The sequence below is a fragment of the Numida meleagris genome, chromosome 4 (assembly GCF_002078875.1).
Source record: "Numida meleagris isolate 19003 breed g44 Domestic line chromosome 4, NumMel1.0, whole genome shotgun sequence".
Classification (NCBI taxonomy): Eukaryota; Metazoa; Chordata; class Aves; order Galliformes; family Numididae; genus Numida; species Numida meleagris.
The window spans coordinates 37,142,374-37,167,571 of NC_034412.1; the positions used below are offsets into that span (position 1 = coordinate 37,142,374).

Genomic DNA, 25,198 nt, shown 5'->3' on the forward strand with positions numbered 1-25,198 from the left:
AAGTTCAATTAAGGAGATAGCACCACAAAATAACTTTTATGCTGTAACTAGCATTTAATTACACTTCTTGAATCACTAACAAGTAAATAAAATCATAACTGGGGTTTAATGGGGAAGTATGGAGTCATAAAGACAAGCTTAGATTGGTATTACCTACAGTTCTTAATTTATCCTTCTACAGGATCATATACATTTATGTCCTGCTATGTACTTGCAACAAACACAAGAGAGGTTATCTAGCATAATTCATTGAGGCTCCTTTACTATCTTTGGTCAACAACTTGAGATAGATTTCACATTTAAAATTTCCTTAGTGGAAATACGTATGTGTATTCTACCCAAATGGTGGAAAAGGACAGGAATAACACACAACAACGCATCTAAAATGATCTAATTTTTGCTCTGTATAAAGCCATTTCTGTAAAGTGAAAATGGAAAATGTCAGGAAAATTGATGCTAACCATTTTCCTACCTTTCTCCTCCTCCTTTCAAAAATATACTCACTTCCTGAACTTTGGTTATCAATGAAAGTGTGTAGTCTACAATGCCAAGGCTCACAAAAATTCAAAAATGGAAGCCTTTATGGCAGAATAAGAGCAGTGAGACAAGGAAGAAAAGACTATGTATTGAAAATGCATGTTAATTTTCATGTACTTTGACTTTATAACACACAGTAAGTTGGAAAAAATATAATCAAAATGAGCATGCATTTCCATATCATGAATAGTCAAACTATCTTTTGCTCTCCGAGGTTTTGATTTGGCTAAATCAAATCTAGCAACTCCTAAAAGAAAAAGGCAACGCTGCTCTCTAGCAGCTCTTGGTAGAAGAGAAAATATACTTCGACCACCAAGAAAAAGATCAAAAACTATCATGCAAAAAACTTTCTTCTACTGCTTCAGCTTGGTTTTGACATTTCCTCTATCACCAAGAAAGGGCCAAGTAGAACTGTTTATATAATGGGAAAAATTATTTGGAAATATTACTAGACTAACTTTATTTATATAAAGCCAGAAGTAAAACCAACCTTAACCAATTCTAACTTACAACTAAGTCTTAGGATTAAACAAATTTTGGTCTTCTGATCTAACTAAGTCTCTTTATTTGGACATTGAAGTTGTTGTCACCACCTTGAAACTTCCATTTGCCACATCTGAGAGAGTGCCAGGTTGGCAGGGACAGAAATGGAGTGCTGCTCTGGAGCTCTTCTGCAGAAGGAGATACTGAGGGGATGAACTCCCAGACCAACCCTGCCAACAAGATAGACAAGAACGTCTCTCAAAGACATAGGCACATCCCAGAGCAGAACCTGTTACTAAATAATCACATTTTTGTATACAGAACTTTCTGTTGACTATAAAGGCTTGGAGAAACTTCAGATTTAAGGCTGGTGGGAGACTTCTGTACACTTATTTTGCTTTATTAGTAGAGAATGTGCTAGGTCTGAAACACACTGCAGAAGCATGTGGAAATTGTTAGATCATGCCAAAACTATTTAATTGCATCTCATCCTCCCTTTCAAAGGGTGACGGTAGATGGGACACACTGAAAACACCGAGGACACAAAATCCAGCAAATGCCCAAAGGAGATCATATAGACTTTTTGGTGAATTGGTGTGCTCTGCCCATGCTGCTGCTAAAACAATTAAACGTACAGAAGCTTTGCTGCAGAGAAAGTCGTTTAAACCCTTCCTGATGAGACCAGAAAATCTGGGCAGACCTGTTCTTTGTTGGTTTTATTAAAAGGCCATCAGGATGTTAATCCAAAGTGAAACCTGAAGGAATGCAAGCAGGAACACATACAATCTTAACTGAAGATGACAACAAAGGGACAGCATTCAGAAAGTTCATACTCGGACAAGAGTCCCCTTGCATTCCTCCTTCACGTGGTAAAAGACACAGGCTCCTCCTGAAAGCAGTTCTCAGCCATCACAAACTTCTGCTCCAAACAGCCGTCCTCTCCTCCTTCTCTCTACTGTTCTGAAAGATAACAGCTCCCCTACATTAAAAATCATTTTTCAAATACCTCCTGCTGGTTTCCTTCAGGTGTACTTCTCATTCAGAAGGCCTGACAGAGCCCATATCGAGCCTCTCCAGAAAATGGTCTTCCTCCAAATACAGAGGCAGTGAATTGCTGCTTGGCCCAATAACACACATGGCTGCAGAGTTGGCACTTAAGGGCTTTTGCCCAGTTTCTGAACTGGGTTGTTTTCCCCACTGGGTTGTTTTTTTTTTTGTTTGTTTGTTTGTTTAAAAAAAAAAAAACACAATGCAAGAATACTTGGGCACAAGAGCTACACAGCAGTGTCAAAAATCAAATGGCAGCCAGTCAAAACTGCTCTCAATAGAGGGGACGAAGAGTGAAATCCATACAAAGAGACAGGGATGAAAAGTAGATTTCCAGGGTATAGACTATGAACTTAGTACTGAGAAAGCACAATCTACTTCTAAATTTCCTGCAGGACTGCTAAGTAGTAGGCATTTGGAAATGGAAACAGAAAACAGCCATCCATCACTGTACAATTTTAACACCTCTTCCTGATTTCTCCAAGTAGAAGATTTTGACTTTTTTGAAGCAAACCTCAATCATTTGCACCTTGTCTTTTAGCTTCCTTTCTGCACTTGACTTTGTTGCAAACCTCATGTAACTGGTAAGCTGGATCTTCAGGACACATACAAGTAGTGATGCTCTCCAAGCTCCCAAGATAAATTGCCAAATGACAGCCACACAGAACTTCCTTTTTTACAGTCTACCACACTTCTCTTACATGTTGGTATGAGCCATTTAACACTCCAAAGTAGGTCACTGAAAGCAGGAAAGTATTTATTGAATTAGGTACAGGGGAACACCAATGCTAAAAATACCACTGACAGTAAAGGTATTTTTGTTGTTAATCAGCTATAACCAACACACTTCTAATTTCTTGTCAGGCTTAGCTGCTGAAGAGGTAGATATGCAAGACCAATTCCTTTAATATTTGCATTACAGGTGGCAGGACTTTGTGAGAAACAAAACCTTTCTGCGTATCTGCCTAACTAATTCAACAGTTTTAAATGAAAAATGACAAACAAGCTGTATAAACTACAGCATCTTAAAACTGCTTTAAAGCTTTCTGTTAACATTCACACAATTGTATAAATACAGACAAAAATACTGTTACCCACAAAAACCAGTAGTAGGAGTTTTTCATAATGTAGCTTTCACAAATGAAGTGAAGAGCTGATTTGATCTGGTACACCACAGTAATTTGTTGTGCAGCTTCAAGAAACTGCTACAAATAGCATTACAGCCAAAACTCAATTGTTGCTGAAATGCATTCAGTAAAATGGAAAGTATAGAGAAATAAAATACAGTAATTGTCTCTCAACCTACATTATATATTATGTTTCCAAATTATATAGTATTATATTTTCTAGTTTTCAATATAGCCTCCCATTGAGGAATTGACAACACAAGAGATTTCCTTGACTTTTTCTCTCTGGATATCTAAATAATATACCACACAGACTTATTTGGTTTATAAGCATCTAGCCTTTTATTACATCCCAAGGGACAAAATCTGTTTTAAAAAAAAAAAAAACACTGCAGGTAGCTATGCATAGAACATCTAATGCAAAGTGCTTTCCTTGCTATGCTATTTCTCCCCCGAATCACAATTTTCTCCTATATAGCAACACTTGTAGTTTATGAATTTACATGCGTCTGAAAGACAAAAATTGGACTTCCAGCAATAGAAAAATCTGTGTGGAACACCCTAATATAATAACAGACAATACAAGCTATGATCCTGCACACCCACTGATTTGTACTTAATGGATTCGACACTCAGCGCTGCTTTCTCTTGAAAGGTTTGACCCAAGCAATGGACGAAATGACTTATCAAGCTTTCTATTCCCCAGACATTGCAGAAAGTATTTCATGGATTTGTTCCAAATTTAGGAGGATGTTAAAAAACCACACAGCCACCAGATAAGTAATTTGTGGGGGAGCTAAATCAAAAGCTAGGCAGATCCTTCAAAAGAGGCCTTTCGGAGATTTTGATTTGATAATGTTTGTATCTCTACAATTAATCACAAAATAATGAAGGATTCAAGCCATCACAGCCAGTGTTTGGAAGCGTGAAAAGATGCATGCTCTGCATGACACGAATCAAAGCGTCAGAACAAGACAGGAAAGAGAACATAATATAGAACAGTTGATGTTGGCAAATATTAGAAAAATTGAAAACTTCCAACCTGCAGAGACTTAAGCAGAGCATTTCTATATTGCCAGTCCCACTGATTCCAAAGGGGCCACAATCTAAAAGCCATCAGGGCCCAGACTGATGGAAGATCAAATCCTCAGCCTAAAGGTATGATTCTAAAACTTTGAGGAGACACTACTTCAGAAAATATGGATTATAAAGCACTGTTTAAATCATAATAATGATTTAATAAATTGTAAAGCACTCTGTAAATCCAGAGCCATTGCTTTTGGGAAGGCTAGGGCAGGTGATGGTATATGACATATCTTAAATGTACTACTTTGAAAAGAAGCAAAACATCCACTGCCATGGAACTTATTTACAGTCATCAATTTAGAACTCTGTTCTGAGCTCACTCAAGATCTGATTATCAAATGGGTTTGCATAATCTAAATCATAAAGTGGCACAGTGAATAGTAAACATGAATTTTGAGCTGCTTCCTCAACAACAAAAAAAAACAATATTTCAGTAGTGATCTGAAATGTAAAATGATCTGAAAAAGAAATAAAATATTAATAAGTTGTTTAACTTCCTTTTCCAATACTTTGATTTTTGACAAACGGATTTGTTGAAATATTCCTGGAGCCTTACTGACACACATAGTTGATACTGCTGTTCCCCCTCCCCCTCCCCCTCCCCCCCTCCCCAAACTTGGTGCATTGTTCCAAGTTAAATCTACCTTGGCTGTAGATAAGTTTATTTTCCCCTCCTCCCCCTACAGATGAGCTGTTCCTCAACATTTCTCCAAGGCAACACACACAGCCAGAATGAATTAAGAGTTTTAATTCTCACAGCCATCCTCTGGTGAAATGCCTAGTGAAATACTAGCCCCACGGAAAGCAAGTGGAGAATGGTCATCAATTCTAATGAGGGTGAGTTTCAACCCTCCAACAGATTTTTCTCCTTTTTAATTCAAACTGTAGCGGCACAATTTTTTTTTTTTTTTTGAGAGATGCTTTCCCACATGTTCATGAGATAAAATACATGCTTTTTACAGGCCAGTGGCAATAGGACAAAGGGAAATGGTTTTAAACTAAAAGAGGTGATATTAAGATTAGACATTAGGACAAAATTCTTTACTCGGATGGTGGTGAGGTGCTGGAACAGCTTGCCCAGAGAGGTTGTAGATGCCCCGTACCTGGAGACACTCAACTCGTTTCATCTTTAAGGTCTCTTCCAACCCAAACCATTCTATAAGCCTGTAATTCTCCAACATTTCACCCAAATGTCTTCAAGAACTATCAATAACAAGATATTTATTAGTAGTTGCTTAAAAACAAAGTGCTTCTTTTGTTGTTTCGGAAGAAAGTTTCACCTATTGTTTGCCCATTTAAATCACTCATGAATGTCTGAAATTATTCTGTTATTAATATTTAATTATTATTTTTTTAATAAGACAGCTAAGGACATCAGTTACTGCAAGATCTTACTCTTAAAAAGTTAATACTAATTTGATTTTTTATTTAATATTTATGGAAATCTCATAGAAGCAATTAAGCAACTCACTGCTATGCCACATCTACAGAACCAAGACCTACAGAATCATATCTACAGAATGAAGAGGCAGCAGGAAAGCCTTAGAAGAGCTGACAATGCTCTATCCCTTCTTCTTCTGACATGAACATTCAATATAACCACTTTTTCCAATATCTGAAAAGTGACAAACTAAAACTGAGTTGCCAGCAAAGCCTAGTTGTTGTCACAAATGCTTTTATTTTCAAGTTATTTTTTTCTGGTATTAGGTCAGCACTGAAAAAGCTCACTTATCATAATTTCAGCTCCTATGAACGCTGACGTGAATAGATGCTCATCTGAGTAGTCTGGTTCAATTCACATGCACAAAGCTATTCATTTGACCACTTACAGTATGAAGGATCATCCTTCTGCAGTTATTGGGTGGGGAAAAAAGAAAAAGTTTTGCTGAAAAGTTATTTTAGAAAGATCTCGGATTTACAGAAAAACAAACAAAACTTCCTAGTTATTTATACTCTAGTCATACAATGTAATTTAACAAAAATTCATAGTATTTTTCAAGTACGAAATTTATATTTTCTAGAAAGCACCTTAAGTGTTTGTAAAGCTCACCATGACTCCCTTAAATGCCTATTTCTGGTATCATAATATACTTAATTAGTTTGCACATAAAATTATCAGCAAGATATTTCTCTTTTATTATTTAAAAAGTCATGACTGATGTGATAACCTTATTAACTTAAAAAATTCAGCCTTTGCTTGCATCTCACTGCTTCCCTTTATGCAACACATCTAACCCAGAGAGAAAACTACCCAGGTCAACCAGCGCAGCATAGGTCTAACACACCACCTATTTCTGAGATCTCATCTCCTACACTCCGGACCCCACTTGGCTACACGCAGTGCAGACCCTCTGCCTTTCCCTATCCAGTGGCTATGGGCAAGGAGGTGTGCTGGGTACAAACAGGCTGACCTGGGCTGCAAGAAAACAAACTGAAGCCTAAATATGGGAGTCTTCCAATTTCTTGATTTCACTGGTGTCAGTTGTTAGATTTTCAATAGGCCTCCTATCATACTTTTTTTTCTTCCCTCCTTATTCTGGGAGCACAGCCAATCCCCAGCACAGCAGCTGACTTTCCCCAGAACTAACTAGAAATATTCTGATAGACTCTATTTATAGACTCAAAAACTTAGGACTGGAAGCAGCCAACCAAATTTTTCCATTCCTTGCTCCCCTCTGCTATCTATCTATCTGTCCTGGGCTAACCTAAATTCCAGGCCTGCATGCATCGCCAGGGGAAATTTTTCTATCCAGAATAGGGCTACCTTAGGCGGGTACACATCTTAAAAACCCAAAGCACCTCCAGAGATCCTTGCACGCAATTTACTGAACAGGCTAAAAGAACATGAATCCTCTGCATTCACATCACATGAGGAAGCATTCACACTGACCTTCTCTCCTGTCATTTTAACTCCAGTTTGGACTTGTACATCATGGGTTTGTTTACTTCGACAAAGCCAACAATAACTTTTTCTTTTTTTTTTTTTTTTTTTAAGCAGACTTGAGCAGTGCAATATATATAGTGGCTTTTATTTATATATGCATATATATACCTAATACTAAGTTTAATCCCTATTAGTTTGGGCACAGTACAAATACACTATTTTCCAAAGTAATAATAATATTTCTAATGACATGATTCTCTGAAATTCTTTATGATACTATTAGACTTTGTTGAGCATTTCATACTGCAGGTAAGGTATCAAAAGGGTAAATTTTGAAACAAAATTCAGAAGTGCACTCTGAAAGCAGTACCTGGCAAATTTGATTTTTACTTAACCTCACAATTGTTGGTAGGAAACTCAATATTTACCTCAATTCATAGTGCTACCGATGGAAGCACTGAGGACTTAGCAAGAGTAAATTTAGGTTGGGAATCCTCCACCATCTCACTTACCTAATCCACAGCCCTAACAAAATATAGGACATAATTAAGATAAGGATATGTAGTTACCTTACATTTGCAGAACCTGTATTTTGGATGTTCCATGCAGTACAGACAGGGAAACAGAAAAAAAAACCAAAAAGTTCTGCACTACTGTTTGCTGCTGTGCATACTTAATAAAAAAAATCATTAATAGGAGGTTTTCAACAAATGGCAGATGATTGTTACATTTCAGTCCTTTGAACAATGGATATTTTAATGTATTCCATCATCAACCCTCCTATCTAGTGCAGAGGCACTTAACCAGCCCACATGAAATGTCAGACAAAGGCTAGATTGTACTAAACGTGCAGTATTTCTGTATTTACTATTGTCCTTCAACTTGATTACATGAAATGCAACGGTAAAATTGATCGAGTTATTTCATTTAGGCTGAAGCAGTGAGATGTTGAATATTCTCCGTTTTCAGTGCTGGTAAACAGAACCACAAGCTTTACCAGGATCCGGTGCACTGTACTAAGCTTACATCATCTCGTACCAATATCCGCTCTCCTCCTTGCTGCTATATTCTTACTCTTTCATTAAACCATATTTCTTACAATTCCACATTCCTGATCTCAAGTTCATTCCTGTTCTGTCCCAAGTATTTTCTGTTCAGCATGAAAACTGCATTCATTTCTACTGACCTACTGATTTAAGCCACGCTAAACCCACTGCCAGCTCAGAGCCTGCGGTGCTCCATGCAATGTAAAAAAGCTAATACCTAACCCAGTCAGCAGGAAGCCTGACTGAGGATAGAGACTGATAGGACAGGTGCGGAGAAGTCACCAGGAACAGCCACCAACTCCATCTCACCACCTTAGTGGCCTTATTAGGAGTTTCTTTTAATAAGCAAAACAACAGGTGTATGTGCTGAAGCCATTAGAACCTGAAGTATGTTGAGATCATGGACAGGGCTAAGATCAGCGAACAAAGGACAGGGATAAGCACTGAAGGACATGAAGGATCTTGGTCAAAGTACAAAGCATGAAAATTAAAGAAAAAAAAGGAAGATCCTCTTAGTAGTCAGTGAATTCGCTCAGAACTCATCTAGGGCCTGAAGTTATGGTACTGGTTCATTGAAAAAAAAAAACACAGATTAAGGCTTAAAACACTTTTTTCTAAAGTCTGTCTTTATAAATAGAGTTAATGGCCATAGGTCATTGTAGCAATTGGAAGGACCAACACGATGGAAAACATGTTACAAAAGAGGTGGAAGGATCAGCACAATAGCAAGGTGCTACAAAGAAAGGGAAGTAGATCGCTCACCCAGATCAGAAGATTCTGGGTTTACAGAGAAAAGCTCCACCAAAGAGTGATCTCCATGAAGAGACCCTTCCTCAGTGGCAGTCAGCCCTTAAATGAGGCCTAAGAAGAACTGCCTTCACCTGTGCTCCCAGGGCTGACTGGGTCTTTCCTCCAGGTGCTCAATCAGTGGTTCAGGCTGTGACTCAGCAGTTCCCAGACAGCCATTTACAAGCCATTAATACATCACCTATCTGACTGAGTTAGCATCATATTAAAATCAATGTATCAGGTATCTGCAACATATAATTAGCTGTAAATCAATGGGTTTGCATTACAAAACTGTATTTTTCCTGACACCATAATTCTAAGTCGTTAAATTAGTTCACATAACTTACAGCTATTTGGAAATACTTCTTTGAACTGCTTGCAATAAAAAACAATTCTGTTTTTCTTTGCAGGTTACTATTATTATAAATGAGAATATTTGCAAACCCTATCTAGATCTTCCAACTAGTTCAAAAGAAGTGAAGTTCATTAACAAAAAAAAAAAGCAGGATACAGCTTATTTGTCACTTCAGTCTCATTTCCTGCTTCCAGGGTTTCATTTGTTTGTTTTCAAGAATTCTGGAGTGCTGTGAAGGAAGAGTAAGTAGGTACTCTGGTAATTCTGGATGTAGCTTATAAACACGAATACACGTGCAGAAAGTCGTGCCTCCAGTTCTTCTCAGGAATCATTTCTTTTGCGTGTACTTCCGAATCTTTTTTCAATTACAAATGCTTGTGCTAACACGTGAAAACAGCAATAAACACACTGCCAGCATTGGCATTAGCAGGCAGGACAGTGCAACGCAGAGACGTAGAGAATGGGGTGGCTGGGGCTGGAAACCCTCCAAGCATACTACTTGTGTTCCAGGGGTTGGGCCTCAGGGCAGCTCCAAGAAGGTCCCATGAACCAAAGCCATCAGGGGCTGGAGTACTGTAGGTACAATAGGTACTCCTAAAGCACTTCAGTCACATGTTGCTGTCTAAGAAGCATCTCTTTTTTCACTCCACAGCCACCCCACAGTAAATGGAGGCAACAGGAAGATTCACTCCAAAAGCACATTACTGATCCAAGTAAAAACGCTAACACAAACCTAGCAAATATGTTAGCAGCCTTCAATACACAGTTAACTTTTTTTTTTTTTTTAAACACATTAGGAAGGAAACACAGGACCATTTCCATTTGCAGATCTACAGCAGCTGCAGTTTTGGTCCCAGAAAACGACAAAAAACACAGTAAATCAGCAACTCACTCTTTTCACGTCATATTTCTGGATAAATTAGCTCCTTTAATTTTTCCCTCTTTTTAGAATAATATGTCCATCCAAAACACTCGTCCTTCTTGCTTTTTCCACCAAATGGGTTTAATACGAAATGAGTAGCAGTCTTTTATCTTATTATCTGTTTGTGCAGTTTGAAGTTGTCATTACCACAGATTTAATCAGCCACAAATTTCAATGCCTAATCTACTTTTTACCATCAAATCTTAAAAAACAAATTCCAAACAGTCTCATGAAGTAGAAAGGTTAGTGGGGAAACAAGTGCAAATCAAGTACATTGTTTCATTGCAGCATTATCTTGTGTCATTAGCTGGCAGCAGCCATAAAGCTCTGGATCGTTTCCAATATTTACTTCCATACACTGAGTAGAAGCTGACACATCTAACCTCTACTTTGTTCATCTTCCAGTAGTTTACACGAATTCAGATTAAAATAAGGATTTAAAAATTCTAATTGAGTCCACTTAGATGATTCAATTTCCCTACTGTGAATCAGAAGTAAGAGTATGGTAACTTCCTTTAGAACTTGCAGAGCTCACCCTGCAGAAATGTTCTACTCAGTGAGTTTTACAGCAGGATGGGCTACGACAAAAGTTCAGTGCTGAATTTTGACAAGCTAGTGATGTTTAGTCACTTTATACAACCCTTAAGGAACACTTATTGGCCAATATTTGCTTTTAATTATTAACTTAAGAAAGACTTAGTGCCTAGAGATAAACAAACTTAAAGCAAAAGCAGAAAAGCAAAACATGCTGCAAATCTTCCTCCACCCTAAAGCCAAGCAGACAGGCAAGCAACAAGGGCGCAGTCCTCAAGAATCAGAGGATGATCCCCATAGCACTGGGGGCACCCTTCATCTGCCGTGGGAACCCTGCATCCATATGGGCAGCTTCAGAGGGCAGATATGCTGCCAAAACTTTCCCCACATGTACCACAGGGCCATGCCCAGCTCTGGGACACTGTCTTCTGCCAGCTGCAGAAAGAGACACCTGCACTGACCCAGAAGCACGCATTCCCAGCCCAATGGGCCAGGACTGGTGACGTGTGTTTATTTTCTATTCAGAATTTTTTTTTTTTTTTAAAAAAGGACCTTGATCCTTAAGCATAGCACACATAAGGTTATATTTGTTGTCTTCAAATGGGACTTTTTTCCTGAAAGTTTTCACACATCATAGGATGAACAGCTGTTTAAGTCTTAGTAGTTGATGTCTTTTTTTTTTTTTTTTTTAAATATTTCTCCAAACAACTTCGGAAAGTAAAGTCAGAGCTAGTGAAGTAGATCTGAATGTAGCACTGGACGAACAGCTCACTGACTAATCTCATCTACTGTACATAAATTTAATTTACTTTAAAATACTGTACTGGAGCAGACAAGTCAGACAGCCTTACTGGAAGCATTCCAAGTTTCCCACCAACCTTCATATGCAAAGTCCTTGGAACTACAGGCTTTGAAACTCCTGAAGTACATGACAGTTTCCTGGATACCAGCCCCCTGCAGTGCTCAATGTGGGACCTCCAGCCTTGTGGAGTAACTGCCTGAACCCGCACCCGTCATCTCCATGCACCAACCCCAAAACAATGCTTCCAGGAGCAACACCCTTCCCGCACCCCGTTTGAGGGCAGTAGTTTGAGGCCCTTCAGCCTTTCTTTCACTGGACAAGATGCCATGCTGGCAGAGGGAGTATCACTAACCAAAAAACCCCTTCCTCACTCCCTGACCTGCAGCAGTACCAGCGGAGAGCCACGTACACAAATGCAATCGATTTTCCACAACCAGACACTGCCAGAGTAAACCGGGACACGCGGGTTGTGAAACCTGAGCTCCCCAAGGGCTCTGGGAGCACAGGTCTGGGTGAGGACACAGCGGGGTGACGCAGTCTTGCAGGTACATGGACATGGCCAGATTGCACAAGCTCTAGGGGATGCACAGGCATATGCAGCCGCCTGCTGAGGTGGGGCAGTGCTTAACCTGCCACCAGGGAGCAAGGCACAGACCAAGGGTTATCAGCAGAGCATTGCCCTGTCTGCTCACACTGAAGAGGGGACTGCAGCTTCACCTTGAGCACTGCATGCAGTCCTGAGCACCACAAAGTAAGAAGGACATAAAGCTATTTGAGAGCATCCAAAGGAGGGCTATGAAGATGGTGAAGGGTCTGGAGAGTACACTGTATGAGGAGTGGCTGGGGTCCCTTGGTTTGCTCAGCCCAGAGAGAAGGCTGAGGGGAGGCTTCATGGCAGCCCAGCAGGTCCACACAGCTCGTGGGGGGAAGTGGTTTATAAAGCCACCACTTTTTTAAACTCAGGATAGCAGCAAAAAAAGCAGAGAGAGAAAGAAAAGCAGAATAGAATAATTTTCAGTCTGAAAGTCCATTCAAAAAACTTATTACACCTCGAGATGTAAATAAAAAGCATTGTTTAGAAGGGAGCATGTAACTGAGTGAAACGATACAAAAATTATCAGAAACATTCAGCAATTACTCTGAAATTTATTTTTCAACATCGGGGCTAAAACTCTTTGATCTATTATTAATTATCACTAACCACAATCAGTAGCGTTCCCATGCATCTTTGGAGAGCATACAAAGTCCTATAAGCCATTTTACAAACAACAGATTCAGTTTCAGTTCAGATGTTCCAACTGAAGTTTACTTTTTTTTTATTTTAAGAAGTATCTTTCTGTATTAGCCCTAAGTTACCCCACTTGCAAATATAAAACTCAGTATCCTTTTTTTTTCTCCCCTTTTCCCTTTTCAGTTCAGGTAATTCACAGCACTGCTGCTTACAGATTGCAGATTTATAGAGATTTAATTTAGCAAGCAGCTAATAACACATTCTAATGTAATTGTAGGAGCTTAATTCACAGTTTAAGATAAAGAAATAAAATTTAAGCCATTCTCTTGTGACCTACCTGCAGTCTGGGAACTTCTGTCATAGAACAATTCATTGAAGAAACACTGCCTTGTAAAATGTTTGTTCATGTATTGAATAGATAGGACCTACATTAGATATCCTTTTAAGAGTCCAGAATCATTTATTTTATTTGAAATCCTGCAACACTGATTTCAATAAAGCTGAGATCATACCCTTTCATAAAACATATTAAGCACTGGTAATTTTTGTTCAGAAACTTCAGTTACAAAAATAAATGAACAAGTAAAAATAAAGAAAGTAAATGCTTTTTTTTTAATTTAAAGAGACACCTTATTAAAAAACCTCATCCAGAAAGTAAATTAATTTTTAAGGTTTTGTAAAAACTCAGGGGTTCCCAAACAGGAGCATGAGTATTATTAATGGTGTGCACACACCCTGCCTCAAAGTGTTATAGGAAGCCCTCAAACAACTCCTAAACACATGCAGAACCCAACACAAATACAAGAGCTGCTGCTGTTGCTTGTGCCAGTAGTGGTACCAGAGCAGACCATGCTGGGATTTGTTGGCATGGATAAGCAGGGACTTCCTGGCCTGCAAGCTATCCCCCGGTGGCATAAATTAAAAAAAAAAAAAAAAAAAAGAACCAAAGGGAAAAAAACAAAACAAAACAAAACAAGAAAAACCACCTTCCACCAAGGTCAGTGTGTCTCCTCCAGCAGCAAAAGCAACACAGCTTCAGGAGGAAAAGGAAGAAGGAAACTGTAATGCAGCTCCAGTGAGCGGTGACCCCTGCACTGTGCACTACCAGGGCAGCACAGTCATGCAAGGAGCTGTTTAGACATTCAAACATGCCCAGCAACACTGCAGCCACTTGGACAACTGCATGCAATGGAAGTAGTTCTCTTTTTCTCCACAGATCTCTTCCACCTGGAAGAGACTGCAGCTGAAGTAAGGTAATTCATATGCTGAGCACCAATCACTGTGTAGCGACCAGCTGCATGTGAGAACGGATAAAATTACCGAACTGAAACATACTTAATACTTGCTTTTCACACACTTTTTTATCACTCTTATACAGACCATATTGTCAGATGTATTTGCCAGAGAACAAGTCAAGGTCTTATGTTCATCGTAAACCACAGTATTTTCTGACCTCTCAGAGCTTAAATCTGAAATCACAGCACTCCTCTGTTCCCTGAGGGATTTTGATTGAAATCAGTCCATTATTAACTCCAGCTTCCACAACTATGCTCAAACATGTTAATACATACAGACACCTACAGTTAAAAAACAGAAGCTGTCTTTGAAAAGCGTACCCTGAAAATATAGCTGCTGAGATTATGGCTTGACAATGCATTAACAAAGAGCAGCAACATGCACTTGTAATGTTTCAGAGGCACTTTTCCCTCTCCATCCCTTCAGCTTGCTCTCATGCCCATGCCACACCATGCTGTTCACCGAGCAGCACTGGTGGCCAGTGTTTAGACCTTCAGAGTGAACTGGATCAGGAAACCGATCTGGCTCTCACACGTAACATATACAACACGCCCAAACCAATGGCAGAAACAGTGTCAGACCAGACTCCAGGGCATTGCCCAACAGCACATTTCATCACTGAGAACAATATATTGGTCAACTGTAGATGACATCCAACAGCAGTCTCTACTCAAGCTGCAGTTCAATAAAGCACCAATACACACACACAGAAATCTGAGTCAACCAGGCACACCACTTGAGAGCACGTTCAGGTTCCATTAATGCTAAGTGCTTGATGAATAATGACAAGTTATCCAATCAGAACTTAACAGTTTACTCCCTCTGCAGATAACAGGAGTACTGCATGATTACTGATACCCCTGCGACAATCCTTATGGACGCTCACTTGCATAACTGCCACGCACATCCCATAAAATAGTATGGGAACGTTTCTGCGCAGTACATATTTCAGACATCAGTGTCTTCCTGTCCTCATTAAAAGGAATGAATCCATACTGTCAAAATATGGATAATCAAAATTTCTGCTGCTTGCTTATTTTAAAATCTGCGCACAAAGATGAGTCTGTCCTCCCTTTTCCAGAGAACAGTCAGAAGAAGGTATCACAGTGAGATTCTGTATCACCAATGTGACCGAAAAGCTAGGAAACAGTTACTGGCTATTATAAAAATAAACTATGGTAAGCCAATTTGTAACAGCCAAGTTTCCTACAGTTTAACAGTATCAACTAGCCACATGAATGTTTCAGCGACACACAACATGACTTATGCTCCCACACAGAGAAACAACCAAGCCCCAGACACTGGTATAGGGATTGAGAAAGGAGCTCCTATTTCCACAGATTTCAAAGCTCCACTCATTTATGGAATGCGTTTTCCAGCAAGGAGTACCTCTCCCTGTCATAAGAGTCAGTTTTCATGTGTAATTTAAAGGGAAAAACAAAGCACCATTTGGAGCCTTAGAAGACTTTTTTTTTTTTTAATAGATACTTTATACAGATTTTGAATGCCTCAATAAAATTAGCAGAACAGAGTACCCTCAACAAGATAACAATAAACAAAACTAGGAAGTAGAAGGCTGTGAAATGCATGCTGGTATGCCAAGGAGAACCTTTGGACCTTCTGGCTCCATGCATTAATGCAGGCTCATAATCTTTAAAGTGAGAAATAAAGACACATTTTGAGGTTCCTGTTATGCATCAAGATTATAACCAGAAATGTTAAAAACACACTTGTTTTTTGTAGTCCCATGTATAATTTCATGTATTAATTTCCAAATTGAGAAAAAAGTACAAATTTAAGGCTGTAGTGTACAACAAAAGAACTACTGTCCAACCTTTTCAACAGTGAACTTGTGGGAAACTAATGGGGAAAACAATCCTAGCAAAGCATGGAGAATATTTTAAACAGCTTGGTCTTCTCATATGAAGTCCATCAAAAAACAAACAGAGGTGAAGGTCAATCATAAATTCTAAAAATAATATTTACCAGACCTTTATCTCTCTGGCAGGTATCATTCTGATAAGCAACTATTCTAGATAATTTTTAACACAACATTATTTACAGAAAATAATTGCAATAGCCTGAAATCAGATTTCAAACCAGATCACTCATTCACATCAGGGAGGGTTACCCATAAAAGAAGCCCATGTTGTTGTTGTTATTATCAGCTTTTTTTTTTTTTTTGACTGCTACGAGCATGGTCAGAGGATGGACAGGGACATCCTGCATGCACCCGGTGCTCTGGGGAGCTGGGACACACCACCCAGTTCAGCCTGCAGGCTCTGCGCTGCACACCAAAGCAATGTCCTGATGCATGCCAATTGCTCAGGAACAGGCAGCAATAAGAAGTCCCTAAACACTGTCAACTTGACCATAAACCCTATGAAGTCAATGACAGTCTTTCAAGAGATTTTAGCATACCTACATTAGACTCTAAAATATGATGACGAAATGTTTTGAAATTTCCTCATCAGGTTAACAATTAAAATGTAATTACTAGTAGGTAGAAGTAACTCTCATTGAAATAGTAAACTTGTTTAATAATATCAACACGTTGTAACTTTGTGAATTCATCCTACACAGCCAGGGAAACTTTGCTGAAACAGTACCACTACATGCCACACCACCATACATAGGCTAACAAACAGAACAAACTGCTTAGAAACCTGTATGATTTTGTGTCTTAAATGCCTTTCAGGCTACTCATGCCCCAAAAGAACAGATACTCACATGCTTAAATTTAAACATTTAGTCCAACTCTTTGATGTGTTTACAATCCAAGACATGCAGTTAAGTGTCATCATAGGAAAAACAGGTATTTCTGTTTAGTTTCTAAATCGAAATCGGGGGGAAAAAAAGGTTTTTTAACATTAAAAATAATAAGACAAACAATACACATGCAAATCATATGCCAGTTCAGCAGGTGGTACAACACTCCTTACAGTCACTGGGGAAAAAAAATGCAGCCTGCAAGTTTGGAAAAGCTTTGAACAAAACTGTTACTGAATCATGAGAAGCTAGAACTGCATTTGAGTCCTTTCTTTCTGTCATTTGTCTCAGCAAGCAATGCCTGACCTGCACCTACTCGTCATCATCCAAACAGGGAAAAAGCCTGCATGTGGATCTTCACCCCGGACCTCTACAGCATGGAGATGCGTAGTTCCCAGGGGTCTTCTCCCCTTCTGGGAGAAACTTTGCACCTGTTCTCGACTTGGGAAGAAAGCAGCTTTGGTGGAGATGCTTGGCAAGGCAACAAAAGGAGGCATTATCAGGTAACAGAACCAAATAGTCTGATTTTTAGCCAAATTTGAGAACTGTCCAATTGCAACTGTTTGGAAGAATAAAGAGCAGGCACATCAGCCCTTTGTATCCACCACAACTGCTGCGAACAATGAGTATGTACATGTACATACAAGAGTTAACATGGAAATTAGAGGGAAAAGGCACATTTGCAGAAAAAGCTTTAGGTAAGAGCTAACGCAGTAGAAAGGTCATCCTCCTCAATTTTTACTGTTGTTTCAAGCAACCCTGACATTTTCCTAGGCCATTTTGAAAATTACATAATTGGCACGATCATGAGACTTAGGCTCATACCCTGATTCAGATGAGCAATCACCTTAAAGCAGATTTCCGTCAATGACATCACACCATCTCACATACCTTATTTTCCAAGCCCACTTTGCTATTATTCGTTTAAAAACCGCTATTTCTTAGAAATGTCATTCTTTGGGGGGGGGGAGGGGTCTACACACAGACACACAGGCATGATTCACTCTCTATTAAAAATAAAACATATTCAGTCTTTCAAAGACAAAGACATGTTATGCATGCACATTAACAGAAACAACATTTCAAAGGAAATAAGCAAATGCGTTTTTTCTCTTAAGAAGCTCTCCTTCCCCAAACTCTACAAATTGCAATCTTGTAAACAAAGTTCCCACCATCCACCTTAAAAATAACCATAACTGTCCACATCACATTAAAATAACTAAAAAAGAAAATGTTCCAGTTGACAGTGAGTACTTGGTCAATAAGACAGGAAAGTATTTCATCTGCCTTAGCTATGTTTATTTGATACTGTTAGCAAGTGTAACTGACTCAAGAAAGCACCAATTTAATAAAAGGTGACACTTTAATGGGAAAAGAAAATTATTTCTAAGAACATTCTAAACATTCTCAATGTGAAAATCCTTCTTCCCTCCTGGTCACCTGGTCCTTTCCAGGATGTAAGCTGCATATCAAAGAGGGCACAATGTTGAAGTTCAGATCATAATGCCATCAAAACAAGATCTACTCAATGCAGATCTACCGGCTTCAGAGAATCACACAGCCCCTTCTTTGCCTTCATCTTAGTCTTTTTCTATGGCAATTTATAATGCAAAATAAATATACTTCAGAAAAAATAAAGATGAAATGGAAGTCTTAAAACACCTGAAACTTTGTATTGCGGGCTTTGAAGGGTTAAATCATGTTTTAACAACATTTAGGAGGAGAGACTTTGTCATTCCAACACCCTCTTAACACGGGAAAGATGAAATACCCTTTGAGACACGGCTTTAAACTACGTGTGTTTTATTATAGTACTTTGGAAGATGAACAAACTTAATCATGATTTTCTCTGCATTAGCTGGAATGCAGCACAGGAATTAAGGATAAAGGTGAAGACGGATTTGAGGTTCATTAGGAAGAGTGAGCTTTTACAAGTCCTTGATTTGTCTCACCAGCAGACAAATATCTGTACGGGCACCTATGCATTCAAATCTGTACTGCTAAGATGACCTCTACGTTAATTTATTTTGAAACTTGAAAGGGCTTCGCACAGGTCCCCTGCTGCATCTGTTAGCACAAAGTCATTGCCAGACAGATTAACAGTAACATTTAGTTAAATAATGAGGCTGAGATAGAGATTTGAAATGATGACACATGTCTTAATCTGAAACACAGATCAGGATGTCTGAAGTGTTGCAACCCTGCAGATCTCTACTACCTAAACAGAATTTCGCACGTGCATAATTGCTCTGAGAGGTAAAAACTTCAGAATTTCAATCACGCAAAGCAACAGCTACGCTCAGGCGCATACCTTACTAAGATATCAGCTTAGAAAACAAAGGAAAATACAGTCACATCACCCCAATGACTGATGATTCATTTATGGGTCTAGAGGCACAGGTGAGAAGAGCTACCATGGAATAACATCAGATCAGAAGATATTCCTTCAAAAGCCTTAAGCAAAACTGTCATAAAAGCATAACTATGGATGACCATGCTCCTGAACAGCATTTCCCTGTTTACTGTGCAGTGGATCACATCCTGCAGCAGATGACAACCTTGACTCAATGTGAGCAGCACTTACTCATACAAGAGCTCTCCCGGGTGGCAGGAGCCAGCTCCCAATTAACAGCACTCAAACACAAAGGCAAGTAAGTATTGGGTCTTTGTTTGCAGACAACTCATCACTCTTCTGGTGAACTTTTCCCAACGTACAAATAATGCATTTTATGAACATCCATCTGGCAAAATAACTAGAAGACAGTAACTTCATCTCCTTTGATCCAGGAAGTACATTTGATCCAAACAGAGATGATGACAAACATACAGTTATGTGCAAAGTTCAGCAAGAAGGTGGGGTACAGACTTTTCAGTTTGAGCAAGATGTATTAAAAAAAAAGTGTGCTCTCTACAAACAATACTTGAAATAGACAAAGCAAAAGTCAAGTACAGTGTGCAAACTATTCAAGTAGACTGCAGAAGCACTGAGCAGCTCTGAGAATAGAATGCAAATATTTCAAGTGTTTTTTCCCTTCTCCCCCCCACAAACTCTAGGTCCACAGATTGTCTTCCCTTCCCAAAAAGACTGTTAGTTTAGCCATTATGTTTTTCATTGTAAGATCATTTTTTTCCAGAAATATTTTTAATCATACGAATACTGAGAAAGTACACATCCTCTTCACCCCAATCCAAGAACATGGGAGAAGTTGTGCATCTTTTGATGATGAAAAAAAAAAAACAACTTTAGACAGGTAAATGCAAATTCTGTTATCAGCTATTTTGCTGATAGCATAAACCTGCGGCCAGCCAGTTTGACACATGAGGAGGCTATGTAGCTACTGTAACTCAGCCACGTTGCCAGATGCATTCAGTAATTTGTAAAACTGACCATGCAACTAGACAGCTTATGTAAGTAAGCATCCTTCATAAAACACACGAACACCTGTTTGCGGAAGAAGTACGCGCTTCCACGTATCGGCCAATGCAAATGCAAAGGACACTTGCATATTTCTCTCACCAAAAGTTAGGAGATCAGTTCATCCATATTTCCCTTTCAAATGCGTCAAGTTTTAACAGCCCTCCTCCTTCTGGAGGCATTTTTCTATATATACAAACCAAATGTTCCTACAGTTACAATACAGAAATAATATGTTGCCACAGGCTTGTAAGGTTTAGTTTTCAAATTTAACCAGTTGAAGCCTGGTGCAAAATTAGAGCCACGGGTCTCTACAAAAATAGATTCCTGACATTACCGTCTTATCCTCATCTCAACATTTCACCGGAGTTACAACACATTTGAACACCACCTAATAAAGAATACCCTTTATCAAACACACAAGAGCAATTTTACTAACCTCTCGCTATGGGAAAGACAATGTTTGTAGTAGTAAGAGCTCATAAACATAATAAAGCTACACTTTCAAATCTAATAACAATAAAAAGGGCATATTATATTCTAAATACTAAAGCGAGCACTTTGTTTTTATTAAAGCCATAGCAAACTACAGCCAACAACCAGCAAATCTAACAATAAGAACTGAAATGCAAACACAGAATTACACATCAGCTTGAGAAACACCGCCCCAGACCTCTTTTTAATTTACATCTTGTGTTAAAGGAAAGGGGGGAAAAAAAGTAGCAGTTTGCTCACTTACCTGGACACGTTTTCTGGAATGTACTCTAGAACTGGATACCCATCACTTCGTCTGGACGCCAGCTCCGAATGCGACTTCCAGGTCTCCACTAGCGTGCTGACGGGAGGGAAGGAGCTCAAGTGCTGAAATGCCTGCTCTCTAGCAACGGGCCGTGACAGAGATATTGTGCCCTGGGCACCGATCCTGTAGTGAAATGACTGTCCACCTGAATTTACACCAACAATGGCAGAGGATGGTATGCTACTGTCTTGGTAATAGCTGCCATCATCAGGCTCCTGCTTAATCCCCACAGGGAGGCCTGGATTTGGAAAACCACTACCTTCACAATTGCTATCAAAGGAAGAAACAGGTGGTCCTAAAATCCCAGAAAGAGAGTAGTAGTCTTTGTCATCCATGAAAGAAAAATACGAGCCATCTGTAAATGGAAAAGGATTTACTGTTTGATTCCCTTTAAAAGAGGCACCTGAACAAGGATGTTTAGCTGACTCTTGTTTCACCGGTACTGAAAACGGGCAATCAGAACTTATTTTACTGTTTTCTCCAATGCACGCGCTACCGAATGAACCATCTGGTTCGGGTTTTATGAACTGAACAAGGTTCATCTGGCTGTTGTTTGAGATGGCATTCTCCATTTCCTCCATTTTGGGAAATGGCATTTCTTGAGCACCCTTGTCTTTTGTTTCTGGACTGGGAACAGTATCTTGGCTTCTGCTAGGTCCAGCCGGTGTGCTGGAAGCAGGGAATCCTAGAGAGCTGTTGACAGGGCTACAGATCGAAGATCCCCCCACAGTGCTAACCGCTGGGCTGGAGCGAGTGGACCTGTTGTTGGCATTGGAAGGGCTGGCAATAGAGCTTCTTGAGTTCAGGTTTGCAGGGCTGGACACAGAAGACCGCATAGTGATATTGTTAGGACTTGAGACGGGAGATTTCACGCTGCAGTGACTGGGAGGACTAGAAATTGGTGATTTCATGCTACTTATAGGGCTAGAAAGTGGAGACCCTACATTGCTAACGTGAGCGGGGCTGTGCAACATGGACCCCCGGCTCTCAACGTTGGGTGATCGTGACAAGGGAGTTCCCTGCCCAATGGGGCTGTGCATAGCAAAGTTCCCAAAGTTAGCAGTAGTTGAGGACACTGAGTTAACACCAGCAGGACTACACACTGAGGAAGCCATGTTCTGAGGACTGCAGCCTGAGGGACTTTTCTCTTGACACACGATGGGGCTTTTGACAATAGTGTGCATGGCACCGCCATTCATGGCGCTTCCCGAGTCTGCCATCAGGGACCGCAGGGGCCTGCTGGGGCTGTGCAGGGGAGAGGAACAGTGGCCGTTCTCCTTGTAGAGCTTCACCAGCTGCTCCACGTTCTGGTAGATCTTACCCGGGCTCCCCTGGTTCTGCTGGTCGTATGGGTAGTCGGTGTCTCGGATCGAATCCATATACAAACCCATGGATTCAGCCACCGTTGCTGACAGTTCCTTTGACTCTGTTTCAGTTTTGATGTCAGAGGGCAGAACGGCGGGCTGGCTGCTGTCCTGCTGCAGGCAGGAGAGAAGCTCGGGTTTTTCCTTGTTTCCTGGAGCGCTGTTGTTTGCAAAGGTGCCAGCAGCACAGCTCACGTTCACAATCTCCATATAGTTACTGTCATCAGCCTGCTCTCCAGGACCTAGGGAAGAATACTCCACAGACTGAGGAACTTGACCCCACCGTCTCTCCATATCTAAGCCTTCAGGGTAGCTGTGGTATCCTTTTGTCTCCATAACTAACAAAGACACATACAAAAAAAGTGAAATTAATAAGTGGCAGGACAGTGCAATTTACTAAGGAAATTTCCTAATTTCCTAAGGAAACAAGGCATATCCGCTCACTCTGTCTATACCTGTCAGCTTGCCAGTCCTGCTTCCCACCCCATCAATCTCTTCCCAACCATACCAAGGGAAAAGGTCCCACAGATAAGACAGTCAGACAGATTCTCAGATAAAGATGGCCAGCCATCAAAAAAAGACCCAAATTCTTGCCTGAAAGCTTATGCTGGGCAGCGCCCGCCCAACCCTGCAGCACCAGCAAAGACCTCATGCTGCCATGTTACAGGGTCAGCAAAGCAGCAGGGGCTGGTGCCCTGCAAGGGTTTCTCTTGATTTTCCAGTGCTGTAAGAGATGCTTTGAAGGAAAGCTGTGGTTCTGAGGGGCTGGGAGCCAAGGCTTCAGCGCCCCACTGCAAGATATGGAAGGACAAGCTGAGCGAGAAGACCTGCAGAAGTTCCTGCACAGGAGAGGATGATGCAGGGTCGTAGGGTCTGCAACCCCACCAACCTCCATGGTAGGCAGCAAGAGGAATGCATGAAGGAAAGTGAACCTTCTTCTAAGAACCAGCCCTACAAAGCCTCCCACCCAGCGTGGCACTCTCCCTATGCATGGCTGCTTTCTCAGTGGTCATGCATTCATTATTCTGGAAGGATTCTGTTATTCTGAGGTAACAGAAACACTTTAAAGAATAGGCTCATGATCTTTTCAGAAATGTACAAAGTATCAAGTGCCAATACTTATAATATCAGTATTACATAAAGATTTTTTTTTCCCCTTTCAAAATGCACTAGTTGTGCAGGGTTTAGCACTGTGCTCAATCGCCTCATTTAGCACTGCTTAAAAACTATTTTTTAAAGCAACATTGTAAAAACAAAAATAAAACAAACAAAAAACCCCTCAAGGGAAAGGCTTGAATACCACTTTGCCCTTCCTTAGGGCTACGGCCCTACGTCTGTGCTCCCGTCGGGCACAAATGTTGTCAGAACATCATCCTGTGGACCCAATCCCATTCCTACAGTCGAAAATCTCCATCCAGAAGTGCGCGGTTTCACACAGTCACTTCTAGATCATCACTTACCCCTCACGTTAAGTACTGAGCAAGCCTAATTCCTACAGAAATCAATGGCGGCTGCGAGTGACCGCTACTTCGGAACCCCGGGAGCTCAAAGAGGGTCAGCGCCGGGATGGCAGCGCCCCGCAGCCCCCGCAGGCAGCGGCACGGTGCGGGGCCGCCCCGACACAGGCCCGGAGCTGCGGGAGCGCCGTGGCGCTGGGTTAGCGATCCTTCGCAGCAGCAAACCTCAAAACTTCGTACAGAATCAATAGGCGAGCGTGCTTCAGAACTTTAACGGATGGAAATCTGGGTCACTCCACGGGAAAAAAAAAAAAAAAAAAAAAAAGAAAGAAAGAAAAAAATTCCCCCGGTCCGGCGCTACCGGAGGGAGAGGAGAGATCCTGCGCGGCTCAGGGAGCGGCACGGAGCCGGGCTCCAACCAGCACCGCGGCTCGCGGCGGGGTTCTCGCGTGCAGCCGGCACGCGACGCGGGGCTCGCAGTGGGACCACCTCGCGGCGCGGCCCCTCTCGCTCAGCGCCGGCCTCTCCCCGCCGCCCCGCGCGCGGCCATTTGCGAGCCCCCCCCCGCGCGCCGCGACCCGCCGGCGTGAAACGGGGCTCGCGGCAACTGCGAAATTTAAGAACCTTCTCACAAACCGAAGAACTGAGAGCCGTCACCCGGGGATCCCTCTCCCCCCCCGAGGGTCACCCATCCCCGAGCGGGACCCGCTCTAAGTTTCGCTCCCGGCCCCCCGCAGCGGTTGCGTTTCACGGCGCTCGTTCAGCCGCCGCCCGTCCGGCGGAGCATCCCCGCGCCCCCCCGCGCCCGCTCCTCCCGGGGGCCCCGGGGCCGCGCCCCCGCCCGCGGTACCTGTTGCCGCCGAGGGAGGGAAAAGGAGGAGGAGGAGGAGGAGGAGGAGGAGAAGGAGGAGGAGGAGAAGAAGAAGAAGGAGGAGGAGGGAAGAGGAGTAAGGGCGGGCGGAGCGGCGCGGGGCGGCCCCCCGGCCCCTGCCCGCCCGCCCGAGGCGCACCGCGCCGCCCGGTGTCACGGCGCGGCACCCGGGAGAGGATGGGAAAAGGTGCCAAGTCCTTTAAAAACATGTCACATGCCCGCAAGTTCAAGTTTACGTCCCGGCGCCGCGCGCGCCCATTGGCCGAGCGGCGCGCGGCGGGGGCCAGGCCGGCACCCCATTGGCCGCACGGCGCCGTCAGTCAGCCGCCGGGCGACATGACTGATACAAAGTTGCTGCGACACAGGCGGCAGCCGCAGCTCCTT

At 41.5% G+C, this 25,198-nt stretch overlaps 1 protein-coding gene across 2 annotated transcripts in view; it reads right to left on the reverse strand.

Moving 5' to 3' along the window:
- Positions 1–24,846, reverse strand: part of NR3C2 (nuclear receptor subfamily 3 group C member 2) — a 199,315-nt gene extending 174,469 nt beyond the window's left edge. Inside the window, exons 1-2 of one of the 2 annotated variants that reach the window (XM_021396391.1) lie at positions 24,794–24,846; positions 21,063–22,824 (exon numbers count right to left, since the gene is read on the reverse strand). In XM_021396391.1, the coding sequence (XP_021252066.1) occupies positions 21,063–22,822 (1,760 nt within the window). In that variant the 5' untranslated portion in view covers positions 22,823–22,824; positions 24,794–24,846. Of the gene's footprint in view, positions 1–21,062; positions 22,825–23,080; positions 24,259–24,793 lie in introns of those variants that run through there. The other variant, XM_021396390.1, reaches the window with a different exon arrangement.